The 13,786-nt window shown below is 46.9% G+C and overlaps 1 protein-coding gene and 3 non-coding genes across 4 annotated transcripts; all 4 read right to left on the bottom strand.

Moving 5' to 3' along the window:
- Positions 1-990: 990 nt before the first annotated feature.
- Trnav-cac (transfer RNA valine (anticodon CAC)) lies at positions 991-1,063 on the bottom strand. The gene has a single exon. It is a non-coding gene; the product is annotated as a tRNA-Val (tRNA).
- Positions 1,064-1,856: 793 nt separating this feature from the next.
- Positions 1,857-1,929, bottom strand: Trnaa-agc (transfer RNA alanine (anticodon AGC)). The gene has a single exon. It is a non-coding gene; the product is annotated as a tRNA-Ala (tRNA).
- A 214-nt stretch (positions 1,930-2,143) lies between these two features.
- On the bottom strand, positions 2,144-2,216 carry Trnav-aac (transfer RNA valine (anticodon AAC)). The gene has a single exon. It is a non-coding gene; the product is annotated as a tRNA-Val (tRNA).
- An 8,518-nt stretch (positions 2,217-10,734) lies between these two features.
- Positions 10,735-13,068, bottom strand: Abt1 (activator of basal transcription 1). The gene is made up of 3 exons (XM_021180575.3): positions 12,751-13,068; positions 11,668-11,867; positions 10,735-11,520 (listed from the first exon to the last, which is right to left on the bottom strand). Exons 1-3 carry the CDS (start codon positions 13,055-13,057, stop codon positions 11,158-11,160), a joined length of 870 nt encoding a protein of 289 aa, XP_021036234.2. The 5' UTR covers positions 13,058-13,068; the 3' UTR covers positions 10,735-11,157.
- Positions 13,069-13,786: the final 718 nt, after the last annotated feature.

The raw sequence follows: 13,786 nt of genomic DNA, 5'->3' as shown, positions 1-13,786 counted from the left end.
GGAAGTGTCAAGGCCTGAACTGGGAAGCAGAGGTTGAGTATCAAATACTGAGCTCTTCCTCTGCCCAACTCCCCTGTCTCTGCCTGGTCTGCACAGTAACTCACTCGTTAACACTCCAAATACCCAATCTCCCAACCTCCACAGCCTTGATTTAGACTGGGCTCCTGGTAATGGTCTCCTATCCCAGAGCTGGGTTCTATCCCCCTGGAACTCCACCAGGGTGTTTTCAGACCAAGTTGGCATTTAGGCCCAGGCTGTAGGAGGAAATTCTCCTGCAGAGAAAGAGCAACTGAGTATGTTCTTGCCATTACAGCTTCTGGAGGCAAGTGAGCAAATTGGTTGTTCAGCTCTAGACCCAGAGGCAGCAGGCCCCTTGCCCTGACCAGGCTTCGTGTGTTCCAGCACTTCAGCGAGCAGAGAAGCCTGCGAAAGAGCCGCGTGCCCCGACACTGCTGTTGTCTTACTTGTATGGGTTGGAAGAGTCTTCACCTTGAGGAACCAAGTGAGGTAAATCTGCCGAGTCTATCTCTGAACCTGAACTGGGAGTCCGCCCCCTACCTCGCACTGCCCCTTCCCCCCACCCCCTAGCCCCAACATTCATTCATTTATTCTCACCCTCACCCAGCTGTAGCCCAAAGGTCACTTCCCTTGGGCCTCGGACTTGGCCCTCAGCTGTGAGGCACTACTAACTAGGACGAGTCTTGTCCTGATGGGCCAGGCAAGGCTTGCACGCTGCTTCGTTCTTCCGGGGGGAGGTGGTGTTGGGAGGGTGGGGCCGGGCAGTCCAGGACCTTGTTTCACATTCCGGAGCAAAGGACAGGTAGAATCCAGATAGTCCACAGGAAGTGACTCAGGTTAGAAAACGCGACCACTTCAGGATGTTTCAGCCGCCTGGAACACAAAGGTGTTCGTGGAAGTGGCGAGCAGGTGGCAGGGCTAATCTTTGGATTTTGTGCACCTTCTTCTGTGACTAGGAACATAAAGTAGAAATGTTTCCGCTGGGTTTTGAACCCAGGACCTCTCGCATGTGAGGCGATCGTGATAACCGCTATACTACGAAAACTCGACAAGTGACCTAATTTTAACTTCTAATTATACAAAGCAAGACAAATGCTGTATAAAGTGTGATGCAGAGGTTATAGAGCCGCTCTAATGGAAAGAATCATAAGAAATTAGCGCGAACCAAAAATAAAAATCACGGAAGAGAAGAGGCGAGCTCCTGGCAAAGGGAAGGAATAAAAAAAAAAAAATGTTCCTCAGGGAGCGCGGCGGAGAGGAGAGCTCAGCGAAGGATTCCCGCTGATTCAGTGTAGGGATTCCCGCGTTGAGACGCGTGCGCGTAAAACACACAGCGGGCTGGAGATTGGGAGAGCCTGATCACCCGGAGACTCCTCGAGGAGAACTTGTAGACGCTGGAGAGCTTTTGAGACACCCCAGGCAGGTGGCTCAAATAGTTACAGCAAGCGGTTAAGGGAAGATTCTCAGGGTTGTTTGTTTTTGTATTTGTGTTTGTGTTTTACAGAACTTAGACATGGAAAATTGAGACTTGTTCGGAGGGTGCTACATCCCACTCAGGCAGAGTGGAGGTTGGTGCGCGATGCTACAGTACGGTGTGGTTTAAGAGGAAAAGCCTGAATGAACCTGTTTGTACCGAATAAGTTTTTTGTGTCTGTTGAGTTAATCAAATTGAGATGCTCAGAAGCGTTTGTCAAATGAACACATGACAACATGATGTGGATTTGTGAAACTGGAAAGTGAAAATGTGGTGAAGAAGGGCGCACTAACGTTTAGGCTTAGAATGTGAGAAGAAAGCATAAATTGAGTTCGACTCGTGGTGCGCAAGATAACATAATAATTGGAGGATGTGGGCATCGATCCCACTACCTCTCGCATGCTAAGCGAGCGCTCTACCATTTGAGCTAATCCCCCAAGGTGGGGGAGAGAAAAACTCTTTTGTCCTTTCTTTAATGTGAAGTGTCTCCAGTAGTCCTTATACAAGATATTTGCCATGGTTAGGGTTCACGAAAACATATCAGTCAAAACTAAAAACATAGGGTTGAAACTGATGTCTTCTAACTGCTCAAAAGTGTAATGGCTGAACTGACAGTCTAAATGCACAGGAGAAAGTGACCAAAAGCAACCATGTTTCCGCCCGGTTTCGAACCGGGGACCTCTCGCGTGTTAGGCGAGCGTGATGACCACTACACTACGGAAACACCCACAGCCTCCTAGTTTTCCTAGTTTCAGGACATGCATTCAAAATATGCCTACTTACTGGCTTGTGGTTAGCATTTGTTGTATTTACTTGTATTATGGATTAACTAAAAATAACCAAGGTTGTTGTCCCACTCTATCCACAGCCCTTGGTGAGCCACTCCACTACTGCCTCCTGCACACCGAGATTGCACATTGTCGGTGAATTTGTCCCTCTGTGGCTGGTTTACCTCACTCAACTTCATGTTCTCTGCTTCTTCATTCTAGTGGTTGCAAGTGACAGAGCCTCTTTATAAAGGGCTGAGTAGCATTAATGTTCCATGTATGTCTGCTGTGTTTTCATCTGTCCATTGATGGACAGTAGCTTCATTTTGTATCTTGGTATAGTGGCTATTCCTGGCTGTCAACTTGACTATATTTGGAATGAACTACAATCCAGAATTGGAAGGCTCACCAGTGACCCTTATCTGGAGGCTTGGAGATCTTTATCTGGATCTTGGTATGGAGATCTTGAGCCATAGTGGCTATGGATTCCAGAAGATTAAATCTCCGAGTTTAAGGAACACACGTTTAATCTGGGCTACACCTTTCATCTGGGATTAAGGGTGTGGTGGAATACACCTTTAATCTGGGCTACACCTTCTGCTGGAGACAATATAAGGACATTGGAAGAAGGGAGTCTAGCTCTTCCTCCTTCGCCTGCTTGCTGTGTGAGACTGAGGAACTGCTAGATCCTTGGACTTCCATTCACAGCTGCGACTGAACCATTGTTGGGAATTGGGCTGCTGACTGTAAGTCATCAATAAATTCTTTTACTATATAGAGACTATCCATAAGTTTTGAGACTCTAGAGAACCCTAATACACTTGGTTATTATGAATAATTTTGAATGTGAAGACATGAGTGTCTCAGAAGACAAGAATTCATTACCATGAACAGAGCAAACATGAACCCGTGACTGGCGATGTTCTCTATTGCTAAATTTCTAAAGGAATTGTCATACTAGTACCTATAATGACTATAATAATTTAAATCATCAAAACTGTGCAAGCATCCTCTTTTTTCCATGCCTCACCAGCTCTTTTCTATATTTGAGGATGGTTAGCTACTTATGGAGGACTGGAGTAAGGTATACTCATTGGGCTTTGGGTCTCATTTTCTTGGTCACTCATGAGATGGGCACATTTTCATAAATTAGTTTATTGTCTTCTTTGAAAAATGCCTAACCTGATTTTTTTTCTCTTTTATGTCAAGTGGAGGACTGTGCAAGGTGCAGGGGAGGTTGGGAAGTTGGAGGACTGTGCAAGGTGCAGGGGAGGTTGGGAAGGTGGAGGACTGTGTATGATGCAGGAGAGGCTGGAGAGGTTGAGGACTGTGCATGGTGCAAGGGAGGCTGGGGAAGTGGAGGACTGTGCATGGTGCAGGAGAGGTTGGGGAGGTGGAGGACTGTGCATAGTGCAGGAGAGGTTGGGGAGGGAGTGGTCAGGAGAATGGGGCTGGGAAGACTGAGGTAATTTCTCCTTCCACAATGGTTAAATATGTCTGTCTAGATGAAGGGGTAACACCATCTCAATCAGCCTCAGAGGCCATGCAGCGTTAAAACAGAGGTTCATCTAGGGACACAAGAGTGTTCTAAAATGCAGTGTAGTCCCTGAGAGGAATGTCACAGGGTAAGCTGTATTTTTATCATGAGTCATCTCTGGGGAAGGTGGTGGCATCTGGACTTTCCCACAAAAGTTCCACAGGGCTTAAAAGTAACAGATTACAGGAGGAGTGGTCCTAATGAGTATGAGGGATAGGAAAGTAAGTGGCAGGCTGTCACTCAACATTCAGGGCATTGCTTTAGAGATCCAAAGATGGATGGGTTGTTGGAGGCTCACCCTGTCTCCTTTCAGCGGATGTTTACCTGTTAGAGATTTTAGGATAGCTTGAGAAATGACGGTAACAGGATACCCACTGCCAATGTGTTTGAAAGCAGAAGAGACCACGGGTGTGAACTCATAAATGTTTTGCACCTGCACCAGCCACACAGGAGCTTTTAGAAAGGTGGAAGTGGGAAACCCAAACAATGGCACTGTCCTTGGGATCTGTACCCAGGAACACATCTCTTCCAATCTTGCTTCAGTTATACACTGTCTCAGGGTTACTATAGTTGTGATGAAACACCATGACCAAAGAAACCTGGGGAGGAAGGGTTTATTTGGCTTACATTTCCACATTATAGCTCATCATCAAAGGGAGTCAGAAGTGAAACCCAAACAGGGCAGGGAGTTGGAAACAGTAGTTGATGCAGAAGCCATGGAGGAGTGCTGCCTACTGGCTTGATCAGCCTACTTTCTTGTAAAACCCAGGACCACCTGCCCAAAGATGGCCCCACCCACAATGGGCCAGGCCTTCCTCCATCAATTAAGAAGATGCCCTACAGGCTTATCTACAACCCATCTTATGGAAGCACTTTCTTGAGATTCCATCCTTTCAGATGACTTCAGCCTGTGTTAACATAAAACTATCCAATGTATTCATCAATGATACAAAATAGAATTCTAACATAATATGAAAACAAAAACAAGTTTCTCCAAATTTTCAGATTTCTGGCCAGTTACTTTTTGAGAGTCCCGGTAATGTGTGCCAGATAATATCAGAGTATTTACATTGTGACTCTAGCACAGACTCCCTCCTTTCTCCTTAAAAACCCACTCCTGCTATTTTGCTTTGCTTGCTTGCTGCTGCTGCCGCCGCGGCCGCCAACTCCGACGCCACGTGTGCGCGCGCGCACACACCACCAGCTACCCCGCTTGACCTTCTTGGATAATAAATCTTTGTGCTGAGAATTTGATGACTCGGGATATCGTGTACGGACTGCGAGGTGGCCAACCTCCCTTACATTGGTGATCCTCTCAAGGTGTGGATGTCTCCTTAAGGACAAATCCAGAGAGTCCTCCCAACGGTGAGCGCAGGAAGCAGGCTTGGCGCACACACAGTATAATGGGATTCAGGACCCACAGGGCCTGGTGGGGAGACAAGGAAAAATACAGCTCCTCTGGCCTCAGCCCCAATCATTGGGTAGAAACTCATCCTCGTCGCCTCCTAGCTGCAAGAAGGTTCTATATCTCATGTCTGTTTGGCGCTTTTGCATAGTGTTTATGCCTAACCAGGTGCACCTACTTCCCCACTAAAGCTTCTCTCTGTGTTGGTTAAGAGCGGTGGGAGCTTGTTTCTACATGGACTGCAACAGTTGTTTATCAAAGAAAACTGAGCAGGGTGAGCTGCTTGTTTTTGTGTTCATTCTCGGAGGGGGAGTTTAAAACAAAGCCAAGAATCCTCACATGGGCGCTCTCCTTGCAAAATGGGTTGCCGCCTATGCAACCGGTGCTGGTTTCTTATTTTCACCTGTAAAAACCTTTTGCACCTCCCTCGACCTTCCCAGTGTGCAATGACCTAATGCAAGTCGTAACCGAGTTTTTTGATAAACTTCTCAGAAAGAAGCTTTCTGACGATTTTCTTGACGTGGGTGGAGTACAGCGATTAGATGCTTTGTCAGTGATCTTCTTAGTGTCGATCTACCGGCCTTTCTGACATCTGTCTACCCTCCAGCTTCCCAGCCTCGCTGATGCAAGCACTCTTGTTTTTAATTCTTTTACAGGTATTTGCTGGAGGGCAGGAGAGGAGAGTGCCCTGGCTCCATCGTGGAAATCAGGGCAAGTGCAGGAGCGGGTTCTCTCCTTCAACCACGCGTTCTACCCGGGAACAAACTCAGCTCAGCAGTTTGGCGACAAGTGCTTTTACTTGCTCAGTCCTTGCACTGACAAATTCAAATCCCTGGCCTCAGTGTGAGGAACCTGGAAGCAACTTATTGGAAGATTCTACAGGTCTGATTTCTGAACAGGAAGCCAGGAGTCTGAAACTGATAGTAACAATCTGCCTGTTATCTAGCACTTTGAGGGGGGTTAGGATTGAGAATTCATTCTGTCCACATAGGCAGGCCGGAGCCAGCCAAGGAAACACAGTGAGGCCTATCTTTAAGTAAGGAGATTAACAACAGAAAACACATTTCCATTTGGCTTAGTGCACCCCACTGACTCTTGGTACACAGCCAGCCATCACTAACTCTAATTTTTCATCAGTTAGATCAGAGGATTGGGACATAAGGTTCCAATACTGAGTGATGAGAGAGCTAGCCTAGTAATCTTTCCACAGTAAGCAGCTAAAATGAAGTGGTTTTATTATCATACCCACAAACCTGGAGACAGAAATGACAGTGGTTACTGCAGGGTCTCCTGACATCATTGGGATCTACGCTCCTCCTGATGACCTGGGCTCCTAACATCAGTTCACAACTGTCAGCATCAGGATGTAATGCCCACTGTGCACAGACATACATGAGGGTAATCACCCATACACGTAAGAAAAAAATTTTTTTAGAAAATCAATTTTTAAAAAGAGCAAGGCAAGAAGCAGGAGTGGGTGGGTAGGGGAGCAGAGCAGAGGGAGGGTATAGGGAACTTTCGGAATAGCATTTGAAATGTATATAAAGAAAATATCTAATAAATAGATAGATAGATAGATAGATAAAGCAAGGCTAGGCACTAGTGGTGCATGCCTTTAATCCCAGCACTCAAGAGGCAGAGGAGGAGGCAGAGGCAGGTGGATCTCCATGAGTTCAAGTTCAGCCTAGAGTACAAAGCAAGGTCCAGAACAGCCAGGGTGGTTGGTTAGAGAGAGAAACCTAGTCAGGAAAAACATTAATTAATTAATTAATTAATTGTTAAAAATGAGAGCTCTATTCTGTATATTTAACCCACATTAGTCTGTAATTAATTTCCTGGGATAGCCATCACATCAACTAATCCATAGCCCATATTGCCAACTGAGATTCAGCAAGTATGGGCACAATGATCTTAACTGCACAGGACTCCACACTGCATTACAAGTAGGAGTCAGCTAGCTTTGGCTGTAACTGCACACCACAGATCATCCTACAGCTAGTAATGAAGTCACAATGCACTTTCTGAGCCTGAAAAACACTTTGTCGAGTCTTCTTCTCTTCTTCCTCTTCCTCCTCCTACCCACTTCCTCCTCACCATGTAGCGCTGTCTGTCCTGGAACTAACTATGTAGACCAGGTTGGCCTTGAACTCACAGAGATGTGCCTGACTCCCAAGTACTGAGATTAGAGGTTTGTACAAAGTCCAGGCATTTGTTTTTATCAGTGTTTCATTATTGGGCTCTAGTCACAGAGAACAACCACCACAGATTAGCTGACTTTCACTCTGTTCTTACCGTTGTTCCTGTAGAAGAGGCTCGATGTGGACAGAGTAGGCTCACAGAGTCCCAGGTGAAGATGTAACTCGGCCTTTTATTACCTTTGTGACTGACTGGATCAAGAGCTTCCTGACGCTCCTTATCACTGTCACAAGTAGATGACACTTTCCAAACTGGTTGTCAAGGCAAACATCACAGGTCGTGGAGTGCAGAAAATGTGTTACTTAGGATTTTATAAAACCTCTCCTCACAGCAACTCACTCAAAGAGGTGGTGAACATTTATTTACCAGACTGAAGCCCTAAAGAGCCAAAGATAATGTTGGGCCTTCATACTGATAACACCTGGGTAAAAACATCAACAATTACTGTAAAACAGGAGGAGCTACCCCAGAGAGAAGACAGTGCTCCAGCCCCGCAGAAGCAGGATGCTCACCTTAGGAGGGGAAGTCAGGGGAAGCCAGCCTGACATTCTGTGTGACTGAATCTTGAAGGGGAAATGCACTTGAGCTTGTGAGGAAGGGAACAAGGGGCCAGGGGTTCAGGCTGTTGGAAGAGAAGTTTCAGAAGGTGCTGAGGAAGGCAGTCCATGTGATAGACCCACGACATGGGCTGGACTGAGGGAGGAGAATGGAGGTAGGAAAAGTGGCTGGAATGGCAGGATCTATGAGAGGCTCAGTCTTTGTCTTAGTTAGGGTTTAACTGCTGTGAACAGACACCATGACCAAGGCAAGTCTTATAAAGGACAACATCTAATTGGGGCTGGCTTACAGGTTCAGAGGTTCAGTCCATTATCATCAAGGTGGGAGCCTGGAAGCATCCAGGCATGATACAGGCAAAGCTGAGGGTTCTACATCTTCATATGAAGGCTGCTAGTGGAAGACTGACTTCTAGGCAGCTAGAGTGAGGGTCTTAAACCCCATGCCCACAGTAACACACCTACTCCAACAAGGCCATTCCTCCAAATAGTGCCACTCTCTGGGCCAAGCATATTCAAACCACGACAGTATTTTTAACCCCTAGATCTATTAGTAAACATCTTTCTTATCACATATGCAGTTTTTGTACAGAAGACATGTACCAAAATGAATACTGAAACATTTTAAAAGATAAGGCATGTGATAGCTTGTGGATGCCTTTTCCAGGTAAGGATTTACCCTACAAAGAAACGGAGGTTAATTATTATGCTATTTGTTTATTTAAGAATATTGAAACGAGGCCTGTTGATACAGGCCTATTATCCCAAGTTTTTGGGAGGCTGAGACAGGATTTCATGTTCAGAGCCTACCTGACCAAAGTTAGCTCAAGGCTAACTTGAGCAACTTACAGAATGAGTTCAAGGCTAAGTCTCACTTGAGTGAGGCCCTAATACAAAATAAGAAAGTTATGAGGAGCAGTCCCTAGGTCCAGTAATGTGGGATATGCAGAGATATTCCTTTTAAGGTGAAAGATAAGGTATTGCACCTGGCCCCTCCCACTACCAAGAAAGAAGCACATTTAGTGGGTCTATTTGGATTCTGGAGACAGTACATTCCTCACTTGAGTGTGTTACTCAGGCCCATATACCAAGTGACATGTGTGGGGCCTGAAACAGAAGGCCCTTCAACAGGTCCAGGCTGCTGTGCAGGCTGCTCTACTCCTGAATCATATGATCCAGCAGACCTGATGGCACTTGAGGTACTGGTGGCAGATAGAGATGCTGTTTGGAGCCTCTGACAGGCCCCTGTAGGGGAATCACAGATAAGACCTTTGGGATATTGGAGCAAAGCTCTACCATCATCTGCAGACAACCATTCTCCCTTTAAAAAACAGCTCTTGGCCTGCTATTGGACCTTAGTGGAAACTGAACGTTTGACAAGGACACCAAGTTACCAAGCAACCTGAACTTGAACTATCCATCATGAGCTGGGTGCTATCAGACCCTCCAAGTCATAAAGTAGGACGTACAAAGCAGCAGTCTATTATCAAATGGAAGTGGTATATATGTGATTGGGCCAGAGCAGGTCTTGAAGGTACAAGCAAGTTACATGAAGAAGGTGCTCAAATGCTAATGGTTTCTACTCCCATTACAATGCCATCTGCTGCCAAGCATGCACCTATAGCCTCATGGGGTGTTCCCTATGATCGATTGACTGAAGACTAGGGCCTGGATTACTGACGGCTCTACACGTTATGCAGGCACCACCCAGAAGCGGACAGCTGCAGTATAACCCCTTTCCAGGGCAACCCTGAAAGATACAGGTGAAGGAAAATCTTCACAGTGGGCAAAACTTCAGGCAGTACACGTGGTATTAGTTTGTTTGGCAAAAGAAATGGCCAGATGTACAACTGTTTACCGACTCATGGGCTATAGCCAATGGATTGGCTGGATGGTCAAGGACTTAGAAAGATCACAATTGGAAAACTGGTGAGAAAGACATCTGGGGAAGAAGTATGTGGATAGATCTCTCCAAATGGGCAAAGGATGTGAAGATATTTATGTCCCATGTAAACGCTCACCAAAAGGTAACTTCAGCCAAGGAGCTCAATAATCAAGTGGATTAGATGACCCGTTCTGTGGACAGTCAGCCTCTTTCCCCAGCCATCCCTGTCATTGCTCAGTGGGCACATGAACAAAGTGGCTATGGTGACTGAGATGGAGGTTATGCTCGGGCTCAACAGGGACTTCCACTCACCAAGGCTGACCTGGCTACAGCTGCTGCTGCTGAATGCCAGATCTGCTAATAGCACAAACTAACACTGAGCCCTAGATTCTTTGAGGTGAGCAGCCAGAAACCTGGTGGCAGATTTACTACACTGTACTACTTCCTCCATGGAAAGGAGATCTCCGAGTTCAAGGTCATCTGGGACAAAGCAAGTCCCAGATCCAGGAATGGAGGTACACACCTTTAACCTGGGCCACATCTTCTAAGGAGACCTACATAATGACATTGGAAGAAGGAAGACCCTCCTTTGTCTGCTTGTCTCATGGGACTGAGCAATTGCTAGACTTTTGCACTTCCATTCACAGGTGCTCCTGACCACTGTTGGGAGTTAGAGGACAGTCAGTAAACCATCAACAAATCTCCATTACTATACAGAGACTACCCATAAGTTCTGTGACTCTAGAGAACCCTGACTAACACAGGAGCATTGGGATCATATCTGACAGAGTAACTGAGATTCATGGGTGGAGGAGAATCATGCCTGTGCTAAAGTAACTGAGCGGCATGCATGGCTTCAAAAGAAGTTGAAACTTACTTAATGAAAAACTAAAAAGCATATAAAAATAAATTATTTTTTATTTTCAAATATAAGCCTCAAATTGGACCACCAATCCAATTCCTGTTAATTCAGCCTTCCACCACAGTGAACAAACACCACAGACCACGACCCTAGTGGCGGGCAAGTCCACTCTTTCAGTCAGAAACTGTTAGCTGTCCACTGAGAAAGAGTCAGGCAATCAGAAATCAAACAAAACACAACAGGCACCTACAGGGGTCTTCACCCTGGATAGGACGAGTAAGGTTCTCAGGCTGGCACTTACAGGATTTGTTCAAAGTAGGTAAAAGACACCAACAAAAGACCTTTACCAGACTCTTGGTGTGGGGAATAGAGAAAACATCTGCCTAGATGGTCACACTCTTCAGGAAGCAGATCAAAATGGTGCAGGGCTGGTAGGTATTTCTTCCACCACCAGGAGTCCTACGGTTTTTCCTTGCTCTCTGCAGGTAGAGGGGCTCCAAAGATCTTGGCAAGGAGCCCTCTGTTGGATCGGGCCTGGTCCTCGACATTAGCCAGCCGCGCTCTTTCCCGCCCTCCTGGCCGTGCTGCTTTCCGGGCCCTAAACTCCTGCTCAGTGGGACGCTGGGTGAATGTCCAGGAGCTATTTGGCCGAGTAGCATCCCCATCAGCTGCAAGGAAGTGTCGTCCCTGTTCTACGTTTCGAAGATAGAAATCAGTCTCTCGCTTTGCTTGGGCGACCTCTGCTCTCAGGCGTTGCCTTCGTACTTGGCGCTCAAAGGCAAGGTGTTCACTGAGGTGGGACCAAGTAAAACGATGCAAATACTGTGAGAAGGAAAAGAAGAAAAGGTCACAGTAGGGAAGAACGGGAAAAGAAACTGGGAGCTGCTCAGAGCTAGCAGGAAGGAGGGGGTGCCTGGACTAGAGCTGGAGGGGGGAATGAAGATGTGGCAGACAAACTGAGAACCTCACCTTGAGGTTCCACAGGTCGTAACGGAAGGGGCTGCGCTTGCGGGCGCCCATGGGCGTGTTATGTAGACTGGCTGCCACTCGCTTGGCTACACCTTTGTCTCGGAACTCCACCCAGCCTTCGGTATAGTCCTTGCTGTACTTAGCTCCCTTCTTTCCTCCTGCAGCCGCGGCTGCCTTCTTCTTGCGTTTCACAAAGTGGTCTGTAGGCCATACACAATGAACACCCCGGTCAAGCACCCACTGAGACCCACCTCAGTTTAGCCATAAGCCGCACCTGCTTGTTTAGGTGCTACTTTACAGTGGTTGATGAAACACGGCTGTCTGTAAGGGGCAGCTTCTCCTTTCTTTAACTCATGCCTCCCTTCAAATGACTTCTTGAACATTAGAACAGCACCAAGAACAACTCCAGTCCCCACCTCCATTTCCAAGTTGTGCATGTCAAGAGGTGGAAGAGAGCCGGGCAGCGGTAGTGCACGCCTTTAATCCCAGCACTTGGGAGGCAGAGGCAGGCGGATCTCTGAGTTCGAGGCCAGCCTGGTCTACAGAGTGAGTTCCAGGACAGCCAGGGCTACAGAGAAACCCTGTCTCGAAAAACCAAAAAGAAAAAAAAAAAAGGTGAAGAGGCTGAAGGAGGCTAATCATACAGTTTCAGGGACTATTTGAAAACTGAGAGGCCTGGAGAGATGGCTCAGTGGTTAAGAGTACTGACTGCTCTTTCAGAGGTCCTGAGTTCAACTCCCAGCAACCACATGGTGGCTCACAACCATCTGTAATGGGATCTGATGCCCTCTTCTGGTGTGTCTGAAGACAGCTACAAAAAATAGTAAATAAATAAATTTTTTAAAAAAAGAAAATTGTGGGTATCTTTCGAGCCTTATTAAAGCACTCTCTCTACCCACTCACCCTCTCCATTTCCCTTCCCCGCCTGCCACCTAAAGTTCGTGAGTGATACATACTTAGCAGCTAGGAGGGGGCCACAGCCTTCCGAGAGCCAGCACCCCCTGCCTCATTCGTGTACAGCCAAGAAAATGAGTAGCGCCCGCCTGCCCGCATTGCCACCTCTCCTTTCGACGCAGGGCTTACCCTCGGCCTGGAAGAAAACGCGTCCCACCTCGCCGTAGGCGCTGAGCAGGTTGCGTACGTGAAGGGGCCGGAATCGCGGCGGGACGTGGCCTAGATAAACAATCCCCGGAACTACCTTCTTCTTCTTGCTGCTGCTGCTGCTACAGGCCGCGTCCTCGGGCTCCTCCTGATCCTCCGCCGCCTCTGCATTCGCCTCTTCCTCCTCCTCTTCCTTTTCCTCCATCGCAGCCTTTTGCTGATCCACCAACTCTCCCGCCTTCACCATGGCAAGATCTGGGGAGCACGACAGCCGAGAATCTGTCGCCATTTGATGACGCACATCCTGCGAGCCAATCTGCGGTCGGGGCCAAGAAGTGACGTAAATCCTGGGTGCCGTTCTACGGCGGGGCGGGGCGGGGACAGACGGGGCGGGGCGGGAGGGGCGGGGCCAACAGACTAGACTGAGGAGAAGGGGTGGGAGCCGCAGGACGTGGGTCCGGGTAAAATACCTCCGTCGCGCGCAGCCCTCGTCTGAGGCAAGCTCTCACGGAATATTTTTAATTTTTTTTTACAAATGTATATGAATGATTTTTGCCTCCCTGCACCAAGAGCGTGCTCTGGTGCCTCTCGTGGGATTTTTGCAGAACAGAGTGTTGAGAGAGTGTGTTGTAGAGACCAAAACAGCATTTTCTTCCAGGTCTGTGGTGCGAATGTGGTTGAAAGGTTAACACACATTTTAAAAAGTTTTATGAAGTTCAATTTGTAAACTTCAGTCTGAGCCTTGAAGTTTTAATTATCTGAAGTTTCAACATATTATTTGAATTTTTATTATTTGAATTTTTTGAGGTTTTAACATTTTAAAATTAAAGTTTTTGAAGCAGCTTATAAATTTGCACGTATTCTTTTGGGATTTTAACTGGAGTTGCGGTTTTAAAATTTTAAACGCGCCTTTAGTAAATTTACATTTCACCTTGTGAATACTTAAATCTGTAAATGTTTGAGTAAAAAGCTGGTTTGACTACTGTTGTGTTCGAATCCGTGCAAGTTGATGAGCGAA

The sequence above is a fragment of the Mus caroli genome, unplaced genomic scaffold (genome assembly GCF_978045245.1).
Source record: "Mus caroli unplaced genomic scaffold, Mus_caroli_1 scaffold_15, whole genome shotgun sequence".
In the NCBI taxonomy this organism is placed as follows: Eukaryota; Metazoa; Chordata; class Mammalia; order Rodentia; family Muridae; genus Mus; species Mus caroli.
Note: the sequence above shows the minus strand (reverse complement) of the source record. Positions and strands in the feature narration are given on the sequence as shown.

Excerpts from the sequence above, each read along its gene's own strand:
- Abt1 (XM_021180575.3), bottom strand. The coding sequence starts at position 13,057 with ATGGCGACAGATTCTCGGCTGTCGTGCTCCCCAGATCTTGCCATGGTG. Across the intron at positions 11,868-12,750 it reads CGTTTTCTTCCAGGCCGAGG|ACCACTTTGTGAAACGCAAG; the intron begins GTAAGCCCTGCG and ends TATGGCCTACAG. Across the intron at positions 11,521-11,667 it reads ACGACCTGTGGAACCTCAAG|TATTTGCATCGTTTTACTTG; the intron begins GTGAGGTTCTCA and ends TCCTTCTCACAG.